This window comes from Xiphophorus couchianus, chromosome 22, assembly GCF_001444195.1.
Source record: "Xiphophorus couchianus chromosome 22, X_couchianus-1.0, whole genome shotgun sequence".
Classification (NCBI taxonomy): domain Eukaryota; kingdom Metazoa; phylum Chordata; class Actinopteri; order Cyprinodontiformes; family Poeciliidae; genus Xiphophorus; species Xiphophorus couchianus.
This window is the reverse complement of record NC_040249.1, coordinates 21,230,807-21,252,318: the sequence shown is the minus strand read 5'-3', so window position 1 is coordinate 21,252,318 and position 21,512 is coordinate 21,230,807. Positions and strand designations below refer to the sequence as shown.

The 21,512-nt window shown below is 37.7% G+C and overlaps 1 protein-coding gene and 1 long non-coding RNA gene across 2 annotated transcripts in view; both read left to right on the top strand.

Annotated features, from left to right (window-relative positions):
* The first annotated feature begins 4,895 nt into the window (after positions 1–4,895).
* Positions 4,896–21,512, top strand: part of rhoq (ras homolog family member Q) — a 29,153-nt gene continuing 12,536 nt past the window's right edge. Inside the window, exons 1-2 of the mRNA XM_028006829.1 lie at positions 4,896–5,399; positions 5,690–5,748. Of these exons, the coding sequence (XP_027862630.1) occupies positions 5,258–5,399; positions 5,690–5,748 (201 nt within the window). The 5' untranslated portion in view covers positions 4,896–5,257. The remainder of the gene's footprint in view (positions 5,400–5,689; positions 5,749–21,512) is intronic.
* On the top strand, positions 7,455–18,472 carry LOC114137956 (uncharacterized). The gene is made up of 3 exons (XR_003594140.1): positions 7,455–7,586; positions 17,395–17,398; positions 18,461–18,472. It is a non-coding gene; the product is annotated as an uncharacterized LOC114137956 (long non-coding RNA).

Genomic DNA, 21,512 nt, shown 5'->3' with positions numbered 1-21,512 from the left:
GAGATGTTGGAGTAGGGGATTTGAGATGCTTCGAGCATCCTCCTTCTCACTCCGTTCTGCATCCATGAAGCCTCTTTTTCAACTTCTCTTCGATTTGTGGTCATAGTTACGGGATCTGTTGAGCTTTTGGGATGCTAATTTTCTGGTCCAATACTTTGTTACCATGGTTACACATTATTAAAAAGTAAGACCAAAAATCCTTCCAGCTGAAGATAGAAGGTAAAAATTAATTTTGAGAACAACAAACTGAGAGATACAAAAACAAAAGAAGCAAATTGTTTCATCTGAATTTGAATTTAAGGCGTCATGTCTCTTTAAATCCAAATGCTGCTGCTGGCCACGCCCCCAACTCAATATTTACATTTGCAAGTGAAACTGGCAGCAAACAGATGTGCAATTATACAACATCTTTGAACATTATGTAAAATAAATGTCTGAATGGTAAGTCAACAACAAAACATTTGTCTTTCCCAGCAGCCATTGCACAGTGAACTCATATGGAGCTAAATTGGGGCCTTAAAGTTTGTTGAAAAGGAAAAAAAAAAAATTAAATTGAAAAAAAAATTGAAAATGAAGAAAAACGTTTCAAACTGAAATTAAAACTCGACGTGAAACTGAATTGGGGGGGAGAGGGGAATAAAAACTACATTTCAGATTCAGTTTTTTTTAGTTTCAAACCTTTTTTTTGTCAGTTTCAAATATTTTTATCAGTTAAATTTTTTTTCTTAGACTTTATGGCCCCATTTTAATTCCTCATACTGAGAGGAAAAACCAGCTGACTAAATGTGGCGGCACTCTGCTTTGGTTGCTAGGTAACAGGGCTGGGCTCTGGACTGGGGTTGCTAGGTAATGGTGTAACGCCTCAAATGTTATAAGCAGTTTTTTTGAAAGGCTTATTTTCCAGACACCAAAAAACATTAACTTGTTGCCAGAAAACGTTTGGGTGGGGTATTAAAGCGCTTGGGTTGTTTTTTTGAAGCAGCTGAAACCCAAATGGAAGCACAAAAACGTGAAAAATGTGCATGTTTGGATTAGCAAACCTGCCTCAGCAGAAAAATAACAAAAAGCAATAGCGTGTTGCTGCCACATAGAGGCAGCATCAGAAACAGGAACCACACTGCAGGCTGCTGTCAACTTGTTTCTCTGCCTTTTTCCCAAAAGCCGCAGGGATCTTGTTGCTGCTGTAGTCCTGAAAAAGGTTTTGGACTGTAACCAAGTCAGCAACTGCTGTATGATCAAAGACTGACAGGCTCTCTGACCCCGGCAGAGCTTTATCTTGTTGACATCTGATTTCATTGTTTCCTGTGCAGTTTATAAGATAGACAGCATGATTGGCTTAACAGCTTCCTACTAGGAGATGCACTGAATCAATACTGTTCCATCCTGAGGTGACTTTGAGTTTTGAAGAAGGAAGTTCCCCAGATACGCCAGCGCGGCCTGTGAGTGATGGTCCTCAGCTGCTTCTGGGGCGAAGCCTCTCTAAAAATACGGCCTGTAATTTGACCATACCCTCCCTTGGAGCCCACGGCCGCCGCTCTAATTCAGGCGCTGGTCGTGATTGCACTGCGCCACTTTCCCCGCGTGTTCGGCCTCAACCTCAGTTTGCACTCCCACGCCGTGATTGATCTCGGCCTGTGACATACAGGAAGTGTGTATTTATGTGTGAGTTCCTGCATGCGCTCATGCATTTCGATCTTGGAGATAGCATTTGGATAACCGATAGGAAATGTGAAAGGGAAGGCTCTTAGGATTTGTTTGCCTTTCCTAAAATAGAAGAGCAAAGTTTCAGCAGGCTGGACTTCAGTTCTCCGTAAATACACAAATGTCATTAGAAAATCACAGATAATCAACGTAATATCATAATTATGTCAATTCAGAGTAACAGTGGGCATTTATTGCATCGTGTATCATTTATTGTGATAAATTACACATCACAATAAGAATTTTGACTTATTGTTGCCACAATAAATTCCAATTTTACTACTTTCTCCACTTTCTGTTCAATGAATATCAATACATTTGAAATATACAAATTAATTTGCAATTTAGTGATACAAATCACACTTCTTCACATGACTGATGGTCTAGAGAAACGCGTTATTTAAATTCATATTCAAAAATACTTTATTGATCCCAAAGGGAAATTCAATGCTGTTAGTTATTATACATAGTGATGGCTGTTGGCAGGAAAGATCTCCTGTAGCAGTCTGTGTTACAGTGAAATTGAGGTAGCCTCTGACTGAAGACACTCCGGACAGTGCCATGAAGAGGATGCTCAGAGTTGTATTGTTATTAACATGAGCAGTATTTGTGTTTGTGGGGATATAATCACTGTGACACACAGTCATAGTCATACAGTTACCTAAAAAGATGCAATAAATCGTTTTATCATGATAGAACTTTAAGTTCGCATCTAATTCAGAGTACATTTAACTTCTTATGCTTCTGTTTGAAATGCTAATGCTACGAACGTAACTCCATACAGAAATAGAAAGCTGATATTCATTTCCTCAGACAAGAGAATAAATATGACAAAGTTAATGAAACATTCATGAGCAGTAAAGTCCTGATGCTTGGTAGCATGCTAACATGCTAACATGCTAATGTCTTCGGTTAGTTCTTAGTTCAGATTAGCTTTTCTTCAACTGAGTCACTTCAGTTCAGGTCAATTAAATAGAATTCAATTCATTTAGTTCAGTTGAGCTCAGTTCAATGTAATTCAGTTCACTTCGACTCTATGTAGTTCTGTTCAATTCAAATGAATTTAGTTCCTTTTAATTCAATACACTTTGAATCAGTTACACTCAATTGCATTCAGTTCATTTTAGTTCAGTTCAAATAAAGAAAAAATCGGTTTGACTGAATGTAGTTTGATTAAATTCAAGTCACTTCAGTTCAATTCAATTCAGTGTAGTTCAGTTCAATCCAACTGAATTTAGCTCAGTTAAAAATCAGTAAAAAAAATGTATTCAATTGATTGATTCAGTTCATTTCAATTTACTTAAATTCCATTCAGATCAATTGAGTTCAGTTTAATTCATTTCAGTTAAATTCAATTCAATTCTATGTAGTTTAGTTCAGTTCAGTAAAATTTAGTTCAGTTCAGTAAAATTTGAATCAGTTACTCTCAGTTCCATTTAATTCAGTTCGTTAAGTTTATTTTAAAGTTTAAGTTTATTTTATTCTTTATGTTTAGATTTGTTTTGCTGTAAAGGTTTCCTGCTGCAGTGTGTCCAAAGCTTTGCTTTCGTCTCTGTGGTAAAAAAAATAAATAAAAAATCCTCCTGCTTTCATTGTTTTCTGATTCCTGTCCAGCTGGTGTTTACATCTAAATGTTTCTTCCTGTCTTCACGACATTTCTTGTTTGCTGATGTTCTCATGTTGGCTCTATTTACTCATTCTGTTGACTGACTTTTATTCAGGGTTACGTATAAATGCACGCCACACTTTTCAGATGTCTATTTGTAATGGAATATGAAAACGTGATATTATTTTTGCCTCACAATGAGCCACTGCTGCGTTGCTGTCAAAGAGTGAAGAAATTAGCGGCGTGCGGATGAGGAAATCCGCTTGGTTTCTTAACAAATGCGTCTTTGAGGTGTTTTAATGTCTCATTTTGATCTCATTTTGAGCTGAGTTGTTTTATTTTAACACATTATCGGACTAACACTCAGATACCGGCGACGAGATGAAGCTTCCTGTAACTCCGTTGATTATTTTGTGGTTATGGTTTCGTTCGCCTTAAAATGCGCACATATCTACACATGCAAGCTGTTTCCTTTTTTTCTTAGTTTTGTTTTACTCTGTAAGCATACGTGCTTTATTAAGGCAGTAATGAGGGCTAATATGACAGCCCACACTGCGCTGCAGAGGTCAGATCTCTTTCTCCTTGTCTCAAGATCTCACACCTCCTCCTGTGGCGTCTCCATCTGCAGCTCTGTGCTCCCATCCCACACATCCCATCTATCACACAGAAACAAAGACCAACGCAGCGAGGATGACTCATCTACTCATCAAAAACACAAAGTCATTAAAAAATGGAGACAGGTTACTAAAGTTCAATCCCCAAATGAGTTTTTTACACTCTGACGTCTCATTTCACAAACTTTTATAAGCCCTCAAGGCTCCAAACATTCATGCAAACTCAATAGATTTTGTTGTGCCAATTCATAACTTAGTTTATTGCAGATTTTTCACAAAGATGGTCAAAAACGTTGGGTTTAAGTGATGCTAACTCCCACCCATAGGGGGCAGTATTTCTTACTTCTACTTTACTGCTGCCTTGGCCTTACTTGATGTCAAGTTGTAGACTGTGATCGATGTGGTTAGTAACAAAACAGTCATATTTACCGTCATACATAAGCACAAATATTGTAGTTATATATATATATATATATATATATATATATATATATATATATATAGTAGCACCACAATATCAGTAAATTCTTTTTTTGAAAATCACAAAATTCTGGAGGTATTCAATGTTATTCAATATTATTTAATTTTAAGATTTATTTAAATATAAATATTTTATTTATTTCTATATTAAATTTTTGTTAATGGATTTTATTAATACATTCATATTCTTGATATGACCCTAAAATTAAAAGGAGTTAGGCTAAGTTCACACAGCAGGTTTTTCTGACTGTTTTTCTTCAGAAATCTGTTTTTTGAATTTGTTGTAGTTTGTTAATCTAGGGGGGCCCAAACAGCATTTCCCCTCGGGCCCCGACAATTCCAGAAACGGCCCTGCTTTTCCTTCTTTTTTTCCCCTCCGATGTGTTGCTAATGATGTAATTTCTCCTAGTCCTGTAACTCAGGATCCCCCAGCAGGAGGACTGCAGGCTGGTTTCTAGGTTTTAGAGCCAGGCTCCGCCTCTCCACCCAGCTTGCCCAGCAGCTGCGGCGGCGGCGGCTCAGTGCGCCGGGGAGCGTCAGGCAGCAGGACACGCCGCGGACGGGAGCGGACCCACCGGATCACAAAACAGGATCCCTCCTCGCCTTCAAGGGGAAAATATCCCCACACATCTCCTCAGACTGAGCGATCCGGTGGAAACATCGGAACAAACTCCGGGTTGGATCCCTAGCCAGTGGCGGGCAGGAGGGATGCTGCTCCAGCCCGACACGGTGCACCGCGCAGTCCGTCTCCGAGGCTGGTGATGCCCGGCGCGGTGCGGGGATCCCCACCCAGCTGCAGCGGCAGCAGGTCGGAACAACAGGGCTTCGGGGAAATGATGGTGGTTCGACCGGGATCATGGCTAACGGAACCGGTTCTATTATGCTGAAATGCGTCGTGGTTGGAGACGGCGCAGTGGGTAAAACGTGTCTCCTGATGAGCTATGCCAACGACGCCTTTCCAGAGGAGTATGTGCCCACGGTGTTTGATCATTATGCAGGTGGGGTCACATTTCTTTCTCCTAACCATGACATCACGACTTACTGAACTGCTCCTTTCTCTTTGTTTGGGGTTAATTTCCCTACTTGAAATGCAATAAGCGGGGAAGAGAGGCGCGATTGATTCCCCCCTGACTTTTCTGCCACTCTTTCTGCAACTGCATCGCATCTGTTGCTGTAATCAGAACCACTTGTTCGGCTTCGCGTTGCCTCAGAGGGGCTGGAAGTCCCTGAGACCAGCAGCCCTGACGCCACCCTCACCTTTCAACTGCTCTTGTCATTTGTCTTGCAGTGAGCGTCAACGTTGGAGGGAAGCAGTACTTGTTGGGACTGTATGACACAGCTGGTCAGGTATGTTTTCAGTTTCACTCTGTCACTTGAAGTGCTGTAGAAAAAAGTGTTTACTCCCTTCAGTTTTTGCAAAAATTTTTTGTTTGTTTTGTGGGCTACGCCTGTCAAAATAAGCAATAAATGAGTTAATCACATTAAAATTAAAACAAACTCTGTGATGTTCATTTGCGTGATTTGTTGTTTCACTCTTTCTACCGAAAACTGGATGATAAAAATCTTTGGTTTGGTGCTTTGGTCTCAACTATCCCATATTTTGAAGGACAGTCTTGTTCACAGAGAATAAATAATTCATTTTATTTGTTGTTTCTGTTGTTTTGTTTATTTATCTTGAATATTTAAAATGTTTTCCAGTTCCAGTGTTTAATGTTCATCAGGATTTAAAGTTTACTTATATTTCAGAATGTGTCCTTGCATTATTATGCCATTACCGTCTCAAAATAACAATATTATCGTTTATCGCAGTAACTCCTGGAACAATAGATCGGCCAGCAACATTTATTAGTGTGAAGGCCTGATGTGGGCATGTTTTTAAATATTTTAACTCATTAAAGATACTCTGAGTAAATATAAAATGCCGTCAGGCTGAAACGATTAATCGGATCAATCAATTTCTGAAATAATCATCAACTAATTTAGTAATGGATTAATCACTAACTACAGTATACAGACTAAAAAACTCAAATTAGACCAGTAATTAAGATAAAACTGTATAAAAACAAATACATTTTTAATTTAAGCTAAAAATCCTTCTGTCTAGTTGCAGTTTTAGTTTAATCTGGTTGAAATACTGTAAAAATAAACACAACTCCTTCTGCTATCCAGTTATTAATCGGTTAATCAAAGTAATAATCAACTGATCAGCCCTTCAGTGTATTGATGTCAAGTCAAGTTTTTAGCATGTTGGTTTGTTTTAGCTGTGGATGTGTTCTTTGCTACAAATGATCAAGTGTTCACTAAAGAAATGTTGTTACTGCATATTAAGCAAGAAAATGTTTATTTTCATATTTAAAAAAAAATTGTTTATTTGTGTTTTTAATTTATTGCTAAGGTTCTACAAAAAGGCTTGCGTGGTTATGTCACTTTTCTCCTTTCTCAACTTTGCACCTTATCAACCTTCCAGACCTCTCAGGTCTTCTGGTTCTGGTCCAGTCCAGTTCCTTTAATCAAGACCAAAAGCCCAGCTTGTGATTCATAATAGCTGGAATACAGATCGACATATTTGATGTGTATTTGCTTGGTGGTTTTGATGATGGCATTTAATAAAATGTGATGTTTATTGCTTGTTTCAAGGGGGACACATTGAATTTTTGGGGGTGTTGAAAAGTTCAGTATTGGGCCGTTCAGACAGCGACGGCGAACTGTGCTCTAAGGGAGCATTCACAGCAGCTGTGTTTAGTCCACTTTAATCCAACTCCAGTTCGTTTGTCTAGAAAGTCGGATTCATTTGTGGTGAATCCACCTTTGAATTTGTTCAATTGAACTCTAATCTGCCTAAAAATCTCAATTTCGGTTCGGTAGAAGCGAACTCTGCAGCGGTTTCAATGCATATGGTAACACCAAGTAGATCAGAGACCCTCCTAAAGCAGGAAGTGGACTACAGTGCAAGGCATTCTGGGTAAATATAACCAAAAGCAAACGCGCACGGCTATCACTAGGTAGAGAAATGGCTTGTGGTCTTTGACCAAAGACAAAACAGAAATCCTTCAACGGCTAAAATCTGAAAATTTTTGTTCACATTCTGTGAAGAAGGAAATTGCTCCGAAAATGTAACAAATGTTGCAGTTTTGGTGCCCAGTTGAACCGGGTCTACCGGACCTTCAGGTGTAAAAACACTCTAGGTCACATTTGGGGGATAAAAACAGATTTGGGTCGCATTTGCTTGCTTTGTGAACGTGGTTTAGTGACGCCTGGTTGTGGCTGTAATCAGGTCCGGTATACTTTCCAAAATTTCTAGTTTTACTTCACAACTTAACAAGTATGGAAACAAGTTTTACTGCCTGAAACTTTGGAAAAATTAAGAGCACTGCAAAAACTCAAAATCTTACCAAGTAATTTTGGTTTAGTTTCTAATACAAATATCTTATTGAAATAAGACAAACCAAACTTACAAGTAACTTTTCAGCAAGAAATAGAGGTTTGTTTTAAGTAAATAATTCCTTAATATTGATGAAGCGCTTGTTCTTTGGCAGATAAATTAACTCATAATTTGGAAGAAATGTCTTGTTATAAATCAAATAATCTGCCAGTACTTTTTCCATCAATATTAAGAAATTATTTACTTATTTCAAGCCTCTATGCCTTGCTAAAAAGTAACTTTTAGGTTAGTTTTGTCTTATTTCAAGTGTTTTAAGGTATTTGAACTAGAAACTAAACCAAAAACAGTTGGTAAGATTTTGTTTTTTTTCACTGAACCTGCTGGTTATTCCATCAAATATTAATTTCTGAACTCTTCCTGAGTTAAAACATCAGTATTGTTGTTTCTAAATCAATATGGACTTGTTTTCTTTGCATTATTTGAGGTCTGAAAGCACGGCATCTTTTTCGTTATTTTGACCATTTCTCATTTTCTGCAAATAAATAATAGATTTTTGATTGCTATTTTAGGAGACATGTTGTCAGTAGGTCATAGAATAAAAGAACAAAATTCATTTTACTTAAACATAAACCCATAAAGAGTCAAATCAGGGAAACTGATTATTTCACGTGGTCTTAATTTTTTTCCGAGTTGTATAGAAGGGGGTAAATGATTTTCCTCAGCGCTGCGTGTTTTCCGTCTGTCTAGCACGTTTCCCATGTGCTCTTCCATGGGCCAAAAGCTATCCAAGAGGGCCTCCAAAACGCCCACGGGGCTCCCAGCCACTAAGCTGCAACAGGTGATGGTTTTCACACATGGGTTTGCTGCCAGACTCTGGTGTGTCATGGACAGCGATGGCAGCAAGGGGCTTCAATAGTTCTATTATGCACAGAACAGGGCTCCTATGTCCGGTAGTGATGTCACAGATTTTGCTGCCTAATGCTTGGGCTTTCTCTCCACAATGTGTCATTCAGTGGGTGTTCAAGAATTGTGACTGTACTGAAGACTGCTACACACACACACACACACACACACACACACACAATAATGTTTCCCCCTCAGCAGCGCAGCCAGTCCACACACAGACGGAAGAAGACAAGCGCTGGTTTATTCGCTGCAAGACGTTTGAGACATTCGTTGACTTAGTTTTACGATGAAAACAGGATTGTTGAGAATTTGACTGATTACACTGCAAAAACACAAAATCTTACCAAGTACTTTTGATCTAGTTTCTAGACCAAATATATATTATATTATATATATATATATATATATATATATAATATATATATTTACTTATAACAAGACATTTTTCCCATAAGTGAAATAATTAGTTGAACTAGAACTTTTTAATCAAAATTAAGGATTTATTTACTTAAAACAAGCTGCTGTATGTTGCTGAGAAGTTACTTTTGAGTTAGTTTTATCCACTTTAATGTGTATTAAGATAGTTGGACTAGAAACTAGACTAAGAATATTTGGTAATATTTTGTGTTTTTGCAGTGTAGATGTTTCATTTGAAGGTTTTCACAAGCCAGTATAAATGAGGACTAGTCAACAAAGCTGCTTGAGTCAGATGACACCCAAACTGAACTTTTTGGTTGACATTGTTAGCTTGAACACATTCATACAGTGAAACATGGTGGTGGCAGCATCATGCTGATTATCCTGTCCAGCAGTTTGGCGCTCAGAAGATGAATGACTGGGGATGAAGTTGACCTTCCAGCAGGACTGTGACCTTCACCAACAGTCAGAGCATCAAAAAGTAGCTTATTCAGGTGTTGGAATGGTCTAGTCAAAGTCATAAACCCAAATCCGATTGAGAATTGGTGGCAGGAGTTGAAAATAAATAAATAAATAAAATAAAAAAACTTTAATCTGTAACAAACATTGAACACTGGGACTGGAAGACATTTTAAATAACCAAAATAAATAAACAAAGCAATCAAGCAGCAAATAAAATGGATCCTGAAGGTTCTGTAAACAAAACTTCCCTTTAAAAAAAGAGTTTAGAAACTCCAGACTGAAGACTTTGTCACCCGGTTTTGGTAGAAAGAGAAACAATCATCCAAATGAAAATTATCAAGTTTCAATCTGTTCATGTGCAAAGCTGGTGGAGCCATACCACAAACGACTTGCAGCTGTTACTACAACATATTGACTCAGAATGCCTGAGTATAAATGCCTGCCACATTTTCAGATGTTTAATTGCAAAATAGTTTTTTTAAAAAACAACAACAACATGAGTCTGTTTACCGTCTCTTCACAAACATGTCGCTGCTTCGTGTTGGTGTTTCAATAAAGAATGAATAATCAATGGAGTAAATAGGAATGGTGTTAGTATGGTGAACATTTTAAAACATTTGCGTGTAAAATTCTGCATCACGTCTTAGTTTTGGAGATTGTAGATAAAAAATTAAAAAAAACAAGGAGTAAATTTCTGCAAAGAATTTGGAAGAAAAATGTCAGGAATTTTGAGATTAATTTTAGAAATTTACAAAATGTTCTATAGAAAACTTTTTTCAAGTAATTTTGAAGCTCAGAAATGTCCTAAATTTGATGTTCTGAGTTTTTTTTTTCTCACAAATGTATGGCTTTTTGAGTTCAGAAATTTCTGAGCTTTTCCTAGAAAATTTCTGAGATTAATCAAAAAATTTTTGTTTCTCACTAACGTACAACTTTTTGGACAGAAATGTACTCCTCCTTTTTTCTATCTACAGTGGCCCTAATATGGAAAAGTAAACAGATTTAAAAATGGGGGAAACAGTCTAACCAGGTTTACTGTGGAAAATATTTGAGATGGGAGATTTTGTTCTTCAGATCTCGACAAGATACTGCTTACTTCAAACTGGATTACATTTTTTGTTGTTTTTGTAAAATTTGAAGCTGCTGTTCAGAGCCTGCGGCCTTCAACCTTCCTTTTAAAGTGTGATTTTCTATAAAATATGTGAAATGAAACCTTGCGTTTAGATTTTGGATTGATTTTATGTGTACTGTCACACTTCTAAGCACAGAAACTGACTGAGACACAGAAACCACTGTTCTGGTGTTACTTTTAAAAGTGAAAAAATACAGATTTTGATCCTTCTTAGCACTCTTAAACTTCTGCATCCTTGGTGGACAAAGGAGCGTTATTATAATCCTTCCTGTAGTTCATTTAATTTCAAATAACATTTTAATATTTTTTGCACATTCTTGTTGTTTGCACATTTCTTTTCACTTCTTCTAAACAGCTTATTGTGTTTTATGCTCCAATATACGCATGTTTTTAAGTTATTCTACTCAGTTGCACATCTTGGTCCACTGAATTTTGCTATTTTTAACAACTGCACAGTATTTTCCAACACTGTAAAGTTGCTCTTCCTGGACAGTTTGATAATTTTGCTTCTCTTTTTATATTCTTATGTCTGTTTGCTGCTGGTACACCTGAACCTCCCCACTGAAGCACAATAAAGGATGTTTCCCTTACATTATTATATTAATAAATGCAAAGATTTGCAGCTTTTTCTCTTTTGTTTAGGACAGGGGTGTCCAAAGTGTGGCTCGGGGGCCATTTGTGGCCCTTGAATTGATTTTGTGTGGCCCACCAGCACGGGGACTGGATGACTTGACTTTTTATTGGTGATAAAAGTAAAATAATAACCAACATAATTTCCTTACAACAATCCAAAGTTTTTCTTTTTGTAACCAAGCTTTTATAATAAATAGAACCATGTCTGCTACTAAAAATGCGACTTTTCTGCATCCAGGTCAACTTTAATCTAATTTATTAAACCTGAGTAAATACAGCAAGTATTTTGACAGAACGTGACGCAACTCGATGCATTTCTTTAAAAACAGCAAACATCCAAAATCCTGTGTAAATCTTTGGATCTACGATGAATAACATCGAATCACTGCTTCATTTGCTTAATTTTTTTGAGAGCTAAAATAAAAACTTAGCACTGCGCCGTTAACGGTGCAGAAGAAGAAGAGTTCTGGTTAATGGTGCAGGACCAGCACTTCCTTTTTGGTTTTTTCTTTTAAAAGAGGAAAAAAATCAGCTTTGAGACTGTGCATGAGGAAGGAAGTGGACTCAGCAGTTTTGGGCCGAAAGGCGGTGCGAGTTTTAGTGAGAAACATTAAATGTATGCAGGCAGGATTTACTGGAGGCAGCTCAGCCGGTGTGACCTTTGCCCTTTTATCTCCCCCAGCAGCCTAAATCTGCATATGGCGAACGGTGAACCGTTTACACATAAGACAATCTGTTTATCTCAAAACTGACGAGCTTCAAAACTTCAACTTTGTTTTAGACGCAACAGTTATTGCGAAACTACATTGCTAGCTAGCATGCTAACTTGTAGCTTTGTTTTTACTGCTTTCCTGACGACAACAGATGGCAGAAGTGTTACAACTGGCTGGGGGAAAAAGCAGAACGCCACCTTCTTGTCAGCTCTGGCGTGTTTCATAGTGAGTGTGTGTTTGGGGGACGGTTTGAGTTTAGCTGAATCAGAGCGTCTCTGAAATGGAGAAGTTCTCCCAGATGTCTGCTTCGGATGCCGCCGCTCGCAGAGAGTAGAGTTACCTCCCCCACCCTCCGTCCTCCGCCTCCGCTGACCTCCTCATGTGGAGCGAAAGGCCAGCTGGTAATGTTTATAGCTTCAGAGTCTGATCAAAGACCCAGAGCCTCAAAGAGAGGAGGAGGAGGAGGAGGAGGAGGAGAAGAAAGCGAGACGAAGTCAGAAAGAGGAAGAGAGAGAGACCGATTTGGTCGGGAGGAGGTAGAAGAGAAGGAATCGCTCTGAAGTGGCTAAATTCAGCTCTTTCAATTTCATTTTCCTTTTAATTGTGCTCATAAATTTTGTGAAGGCTTTTTGAAACGAATTTGTACCTCTTTTAAGTTTGTCACATTACTACAACGGCGCACGAGGGCCATTAAAGATAGAAAGAAAATGGAGGAGTAAATTTACAAAATATTCTACAAAAACAAGGAGATTTCAGAGCTCCGAAAATCACAAATTTGCAAGAAAAAAATCATAATTTCTTAGAATAATCACATAAATTTTCAAGAAACAACTTGGAACTTTCTCAGTTTGAAAAGATGAAAATTTGTTAGATATAATCTCAGAGATTTTTAGAGCAATCTCAGCAATTTACTACAAAACATAAGAAAAGTTTTGAGTGTGAAAAGTTTCAAATTTGCATAAAAAACAAAATAATTTTGAGACTCATCAAAAATATTTTAGAGTTTCCAATGACAAATTAGCAGGAAACAAACTCAGATATTTTTAGATTCTTCTAGAAAAAGCAAAGACATTTCTGAGCTCCAAAAATCAAACATCTGCAAAGAAAAAAACCTCAGAAATGTTGAAATTAATCTCAGAACTTTTCTAGAAATAAACAAGAAAATTTCAGCTCCAAAAGTCTAAAATTTGCAAGAGAAACTTATCAATTCTTAGATTAATCTCAAAATTTTTCTAGAAAAATCTTGGAAATTTCTCAGTTTGAAAAGTTGAACAATTGTGAGATAAAACCTCAGATTTTATTTTATTTTTTTTACAAAAAATAGGGTCCTTTCTGAGCGTTATTTTCCCCAGACGTTGGCTTCTTTTGATGCAGAAATGTGACGCAGGTCTCATGTTTATGATGTAAAAGCTGGATAAAATGACTGCAGACGCTTTGAAAATAATCAGATGCGTATCTGATTTAATTCCACACATGTAAGTGGCTCAAATCAGATTTTTTTATTATTATTTTGGGGTGAAAATGTCTAAATTAGGCCATTCATACTGTTGTGAAGTGAATGCTAAGTGAACATAATGAACTGTGTTGACATACGATGAGTTTCGTATTATAAAGCGATTTAAAAAGTTGTAAAACGTCTTCATCGCCACGTCTGAGTCGATGCTCCTCATCTTCATCTCATAGTCTCTGTAACATTTATACTCCCCAGACGGCCGGATTTCCCACAATGCTTTGCCATCCCATACGGTATGGGCTGAATGATGGGGCTTTGTTGCGTGTCCCGTCATTGTGTCTGGACTCGTTGAGATGTTCTGATCCAGAGTCCCGCTCTGCTTATTGACCCGATCCGTACTGAACACGACGAGCGGGAGCAGAGGGGAGAGTCTTTACTTATTCATCCATTCCCCTTCCTGCTGCTGCTGCTGCACTCAGCCGCGTCTAGCTCCGCTGTCCCGCCTGATGAGGAGCAGGAAGTGGATGCTAAGTGCTGCGGTGCCCATGGAAACGCCTCGGGGACAGAAACTCAGGTGCCATGACCCGTATCTTGCTGCCCTATTAACCCACACTTTGTTTTTGGCCTGTTCCTCATTTGCTCGGCCCGTCAGACACCCTCACACTCAGCTGCACATCCTGTAATCACCTTTGCCACTTCACTTCACCCATTAATCCAAATCCCCAAACAGCCCCTCTGCACCGCCTGATGGAGGCTTTTTTCTGGCCTAGAGAGCCTCAATCCTCCTGCAGGGTAGCAGGTCAGGATGGAGGTGAAGGTTGGAGCCGGTCTCTGCTGATGAGACAAATCACACCAATGCAGCACCCGACTGCATTGGTGTGCATTGGTCTATCATGTCCTATCAATTTAGGACATGACAGACATTTCCTGGTTGGAAAATTGGATAACACTTTATTTGAAGGGGCTGCATAAAATGGACATGACATGTAAACGTGAAGGAGTCTATAAATGTTTATAACGGTTGTCATGAAGTGTCGTTCGGTGTTCATCTTAATGCAACTTTGCATTAAAATGTCGTTGCTCTACTCAGAAATTTTGAGATTAATTTCAGAAATGTTCTAGAGGAAAAATCAAGGAAATTCCTGAGCTCCTAAAATAAAATATTTGCAAGAAAACAAAACTCAAGAAATGATTAGATTAAGCTCAGAATTCGTCCATAAGTTTCAGGGTTCCAAAAGTCAAAGTTTTTGAGAAAATATTGAAAAGTTTACACTTTTAATGCAAGTTTGCATTAAGATGACATTATTTAACTTAGACATTTTTACATTTTCTAGGAAAACATAGACATTTTTGAGAAAAAAGTCAGTACTTTTTAGATTAATCTCAAAGATTTTTTAAGAAAAAACAAGTAAATTTCTGAGCCCTAAAAATAAAATATTTGCAAGAAAAAAAACTCAGAAACTATTAGATTCATCTCAGGATTTTTCCAGAAACAAAAAGGAAATTTCACAGTTCTGAAAGTCAAAAATTTGCAAGTAAAAAATGCTGAAAAATTGACACTTAATGCAAATTTTAATGCATCTTTGCATTAAAAGTGTCATTATTTACCGAATGACACTTCATGACAATAAACATTGGAGTATCCTTCATGTTTATCAGTCTTATGCACGGCCCTTCAAATTAAATGTTACCAAAAACATTTTGTGCAAAATATTTATTTTATCACCAAAGTGCAAAAGTTGTGCAAGTTGTCCTATAGAGTCCCAGTTAGTTATAGTTTTTCCCCATTAATTCTCATTTTTATTTATTTCAGTTAACTAAAATGTTATCTCAATCTCAGTTTTGTTACTTTTAGTCAACTATAATAACATTAGTACCGACCGGTAGTAGCAGAGATGGAGACATTTCCTGTGCATTGAGCCCTTTGACCTTTGCTGCTGTCTTTTCGTCTTGGCATCATGTTTTTACACGCAGCTTTACTCTGCAGGGCTGAAAACCTTCTGCTTTTTGCTTTTATACAGATGATCAGTGATTTAAATGAAGTGCGTTTTGAAGAGTAGAATAATTTGCTCAGAGGAAACTGTCGCATTGTCCGTCACATTGACAAACCAGCCTCCCACCAGCCAGCTGCTTGGCAACCAGTTGGTACTCCAGGGGATTATTGGTCCTGTTCATAAAACGTCATTTAATCCCAGCGCAAACCCAGAGAAAATGTCAAACTGTGGCATTAAATGAGCCTGCAATGAATCTGCAACTAGATGGCATTTCATAAATTTTGACCGAATATAAAATATTCTCACATTTACAAACTAACGTCTCCATCCAGTCAAAGCAACATCCGATGGCTGAAAGTCAGAGCAAAAATTTGACCCCATTTATTACGCAGCGTTGGTCCAGATCCAGAAACACTGAATCCTCTTTCGGCTGGCGCAGTCGTCATGCCGACCCTCCATGGTGGTTCCAGTCTTTCCAGCATTAATCCAAACTTTGTGCTGCAGTCGTATCATTCTGCCTTTCTTTCTCTACTCAGCTCTCCAGGCCTGAATCCGTTCACACGGATTTTTGGGGAGGAAATTTTTTGCAGCTGCAGGATTTCTCACATTTGGATCCGGTCAGTGCGTCGGTAATGATGCCACGTTTTTGTGCTTTTAACGTCTGTTTGGGCAGCAGGCTAGCAGCTTATGATTATTTCTGTTTTATAGTTCTTAGTGTTAAAAAAACTGAGAGTTTGCAAAGCTCCATTTTTAAATAAATTGTAACTCTTCATCGTAAATTTGACAAAACGTGTAATGAAGTCATCAGCACTGCAAAAACGCAAAAATCTTAAGTATTTCTGGTCTAGTTTCTAGTTCAAATATCTTAGCAGACTTAAAGTAAGACTAAATTAACTTACAAGTAACGTTTCAGCAAGACATAGGAGCTTGTTTTAAGCAAATAATTCCTTAATATTAATTAAAAAGTTCTAGAGTCACTGGCAGATTATTTCACTTATAGGAAAAATGTCTTGTTATAAATGAAAAACATCTGCATGTGGAACAAGTACTTTTCTATTAGTAGTAAGGAATTACTGATTTAAAACAAGCTAGTTAGCCAAATTGCTAATGTTAGCATGTCTCCTCTCTTTTGACTCCTTGATGATATGGCTCTTGACATTCAGGTTCATAAAGAGCAGAAAAAAAGTGTTCTGCTTTGTAAACTTGCACTGCAAAAACACAAAATCTTACCAAGTATTTGTAGTGCAAACATCTTAGTGCACTTGAAATTTAAACAAAAACTTAAGTAACTTTTCAGCAAGATATAGTTGGTTGTTTTAAGTCAATAATTCCTTAATATTGATCCTAAAAGGTCTTAGTTCCACTGGCAGATTATTTCATTTATTTCACAGTCGTTACCTAGCAACGCCAGCCAAGCCCTGCCCGTCGCTTAGCAACCCAATTCTAGTTCTACTGGCAGATTATTTCACTTATAGCAAGAGGAAAATGTCTTTATGAGTATAAAAAATCAGTCGAACTAGTTAAGAAGTTATTGGCCTAAAACAAACTCCTCTTTGTTGCTGAAAAGTTACTTTTTGATCATTTTAAGTGTACTTGGCATTTCCACTAGAAACTACTTGGTAGGATTTCGTGTTTTTGTAGTGAGAAATTTGGCGAAGCTCCTCCAGAGGCACAAATAAAATAATCCAACAGTTTTCCCAGGAAGAGTATGGCTTTTCTCTTGCTCTTAAAAGTTAAATTGTGTTTTTGTGTTGAACTGATGGGAAGTTCTCACTGTGCAGGCATGCTCAGACAGACTGCATTGTAATTATTCGTCATTAATCACCGTCGCTTTTATTCTTGCATTTGGGCACAACTGTCTAAAATGTGCAGATTTGCATGTCAGAGGAGCAGAAGTGGAGCTGGGTCTTTGTCGGGGCTTGCCTTCTCAGCCGCCGGCCATGTTGGTGCAGGCGTCTGAATCTGCTGATTTACTGTAGGCGGTTTACTGGGCCCCGAGGAGGCGAGGACGAAGAGGAGAGAGTGGGAGATGCCGGGAAAGGGAGGAGATGAGGAGGAGGGAGGAGTGACTCACTGATATCATTGCACTGTGTGCCACCGAGTCGATTCCACCGTCACAAAGCTCAAACTGCGGACAAATGAATCCGCTGATTACTGCCAGACCGGAAACACAAACCTGCCTGGCAACACGAAGTAGGCTAGAATATCTAAAGAGCAAAAGAAATTCAACAACGAATGAGAAACAGAGAAACTGGAAAAGGTTACAAACTAATTTCTGAGACTCCAGCGTACAGAGCAACAGCACAGACTTGTGCAGGTATTTGTTTTACAATTAGAAATTAAAGGATTCCACCTTTTTTTTTTTTAAATCCTCTGTTATTACAAGTGCAATAAATTTTTCAGATTTATAAAGAAGGGTGGAGAGTAATGTCTCATTAGAATTAAATAGGACTGAAACGATTAATCGAATTAATTGTGATTAATCGTGATTATTGAAGTAATCACGAGCAAACTTAGCAACCGATTAATTAACTGCAGTATGTAGAATAAAAAAGGCAATTCAGAGCAGTAATTAAGCCAAACTTTTACAGAAAATATAATTATTTTCCATTTAAGATAAAAAAAAAGGTAAATATGTGGTATTTTTAGCTTCAAAAGGTTTTCACATTTCATAATAAAATCTCCCATTAAGGACCTTTTGCTGTACATTTATTAATCAGGTAGGCTAATCTAAAAGTAATCCACTGTAACACACTGTATTGATGTTCAGTCAAGCAGAAAGGCCTGTTGATGTCAGAAGTATTTTTTTGGCTGCAGATTCATTGTTTGCTGCAAATGATCAAGCTTTTGCGAAGGTAATGCTGTAATGTTGCTGCATTTTATGCAATAAAAAGTTTATCTTCTTATTTCTAAAATCTATGTAATTATTTGTTTATTAATGTACTTCTAATTTTGTGTTAAAAAGAGGTTTAAATAAAAAATTTGCAGAGTGTATAAATTATTTTATCCGATTAATCGATAAGTAAAATAATTGTCAGTTGATCATAAGCCAACAATTTGAACCGTTTGTCTCTGGTCTCTCGCTCCTACAATTTAAGCTCCTTTTAAAGAGGTTGGTGGAGAAAGTGACATTTTCTTTAGCTGTATGATGAGGTAACACGCTGCAAGTCAGCTGGCTGAAAGAGGGGACTTTCCTGGGTACATAGAAACAAAACAAACATGAGAGTCTAATGCTAGTGGGAGAAATAGTCTGTGGCCTTTTCCCAAAGACAAAAGAGAAATCTTACAACAGCTCCATTTTTGTTTACATTTCATGAAGACGTAAGTTGTGCTTGGTGTCTTCTTCAGAGGTTTTCATGTTTTTTCCTTCAGTGGTTCTTGGTGCAGCGCCCCCACAGGCGAGGAGGGGAACAGGTTTTCCAAAGAGTTCAGTTTGCAGTTTGAAAACCAACCACAGTTGAAAATGGAAAGAATTTTGCAATTTTGGTCCCCAATCAAACCGAGTCTACAGGACTACCAGGTGTGACAATACCCTGACGTAGCGCCACCTATACGTTTTAAAAAGAAATTGGAGCATTTATTCATTCAATCTTTCAAATTGTTGCGATAATGTAAAACCATGTCGTATTTATGCTGGTCGACCATTTTTTCTCCGTTTTGTACACTTATAGCAGACACACCACGTCTCGTTCATGAACTCTTGCACTGAGCTAATAAAACTCTGTGACTTATTTCTGGTGGAAACTTTCATCCTAAGCATCTTGGCAGGAGTGTAAACATATCTGCGTGGGAAGCGCCGATTAAACTGAGGACTGCCTGGAGGGTACGGAGGCCTTTACTGTGTTTGGTAACGAGTTGGAGGTTTACTGAGGAATCGGAGCCGAATCAGACAAGTTCCAGTTCTGTTTACAGTAAACCGCTGAGTGGCTTACAGAGTCTGCAGCTCAGAGAAGGATGAGAAGAAGAAAGGACGCGGTGCACTTCATCATCCCGAGTAGCAGGTACCATGTATGGAGAGACAGGAAGAGCTTGATTTGAAGCAGATATCTGACATTACTGGACACAAAGAAGGAAAAAACCTGATTGGGTTTTAGGAAAGTACTGATCTTGGCTGTTTTTCTCAGATTAGTTTAATTACCTTGGTTGTTTACGTTGAGTTTTTGATGTTGCCCTACATTGCTTGACTAAAACTAGACTTTTTTTGTTTCTGTAAGCAAATGTTGCTGCTGTTAAGGTTAAGAAAATCAGTAGTCACAATGTCTATATGGAATCACTCTGAATAAACTGGATGCTGTCAAACGTTTATTGGAGGATATTTTATACGACAGCATGAAAGAGTTAATGCGCTAAAAGGGAGATGGAAACACATTTGCTGAATAAGTTTTGATGTAGCGAACATTAACCATCCATTGTTTTTAAGTACATTTGAAACTTTATTTTAAACAACTTCCTCAACTTCACAAAACATTTTTACATTTTTACGTAGCTTTTGGCTTCTTTGAAAATTTGTTGATACTCTAAAGTGGAAATAGAAATGCATTTCCTGCGTAAGTTCTGATGTAGCAAACATTTACCATGCATTTCTTTCACCAAATCTCCTTAACTCTGTCAATATTCCAATAATATTGAAAAAACAATTTTGCACATTTATTCTCTAATTTTTAGTTATATTCTTTGAATGGAAACACAGATTTTTCTTCATATCATGTAACTTCTGCAATACCAGTTGACAAGACAGAACAGTTACAACTCGATAGCAACAAATTCTTAGAAACCTCTCTCCATTTTGCTGAGATGAAGGTCCATGCTAGTAGGAACCTCTACTTCCTGTTTGTTAATGTGAAAAATTACACTTTAAGTAGCCTGGTTGATTCCATCCAAACCAGTCGGTGGAAATGAGCTGCCACACTAATAACCAGCTCTGCAATTCAATCTGTAGCTTGTTTCTTGATTTAAAAGTAATTATTTGACAAAGGGTAGGACTTTTTATAACAGTTGTGCAAATTATTTAATATATTTAAGTGTAGTAATGTAAATTCTTATCTTGCACTACATTTTCCTATTTTAAAAAAGTGTAAAAGTAAAATAAGAGTACACAGTTGTGAAGAAACGACAAAATCTTTTAAATAAAGTGTTCGATAAAATCTGACTAAAGCCTGAATGAAGTACATTATGCTTGTGAAATGTGGGGGGAAAATTATGTAGGGTAAATATTTGTATCGATATTTCTTATAATAAGAGTGCAAACTGTGAAGGAATGTAAAAAAAATTTTTATTCTAAAAACAACGTAGACACAAAAGTATTTAATTTTTTTAATTAATTTTTTTTTAAATGTAGATGTGCCTTCACAGTTGAGCACTCTTATTTTACACTACATTTTAAAATGTACACTATTGTATTATTGCACTTCTCTTGCCTCTGTTTAAGAGAATCGGAATCGGATCCAAACCATGCTGCATCTTTAGGCTCATCAATCCATCAAAGTAGATGTTAAACATCTGGATTTAATAAGTAGCTACGTTTGGTTCGGATACCAAACAGAGGTCTTTCTCATCCTCGTCACATGAGACCCGTCGGTCACCGGAGACGTGCGAATGCTCATCACATCACCTGAAAGCTCTCTGAAGGCCTTCGCTGAGCCGGAAAAACTCCTGCTGTTCTCATTGGGAGGTAATTGGATAGGCAGCTTCTACATTGGTGAATCATTTCTCCTCATCATCCCACATCCACTGATGCAAAGTTGACTCATCTGCAGTTTGGGCTGCCAGGACAGCATGTGTTATCATAGATTCATCATCAACGCCAATACAACAGTTTGGTACCCAGAAGCACCAGGATTGGACATCGGCCACAAAAATCCTGTCCATTTCCTTGGAAACGGTAGACACAATGTCTGTAATCTTGCTTTGGAGTGGACTGTCTTGGGTCAGACTCAGAAGAACCTTCATGACATATGACTTTTGGCCTTTTTCAGTTTTCTAGCTGAGGACAGAGACATTCACAAGGCTATTTTTTCTG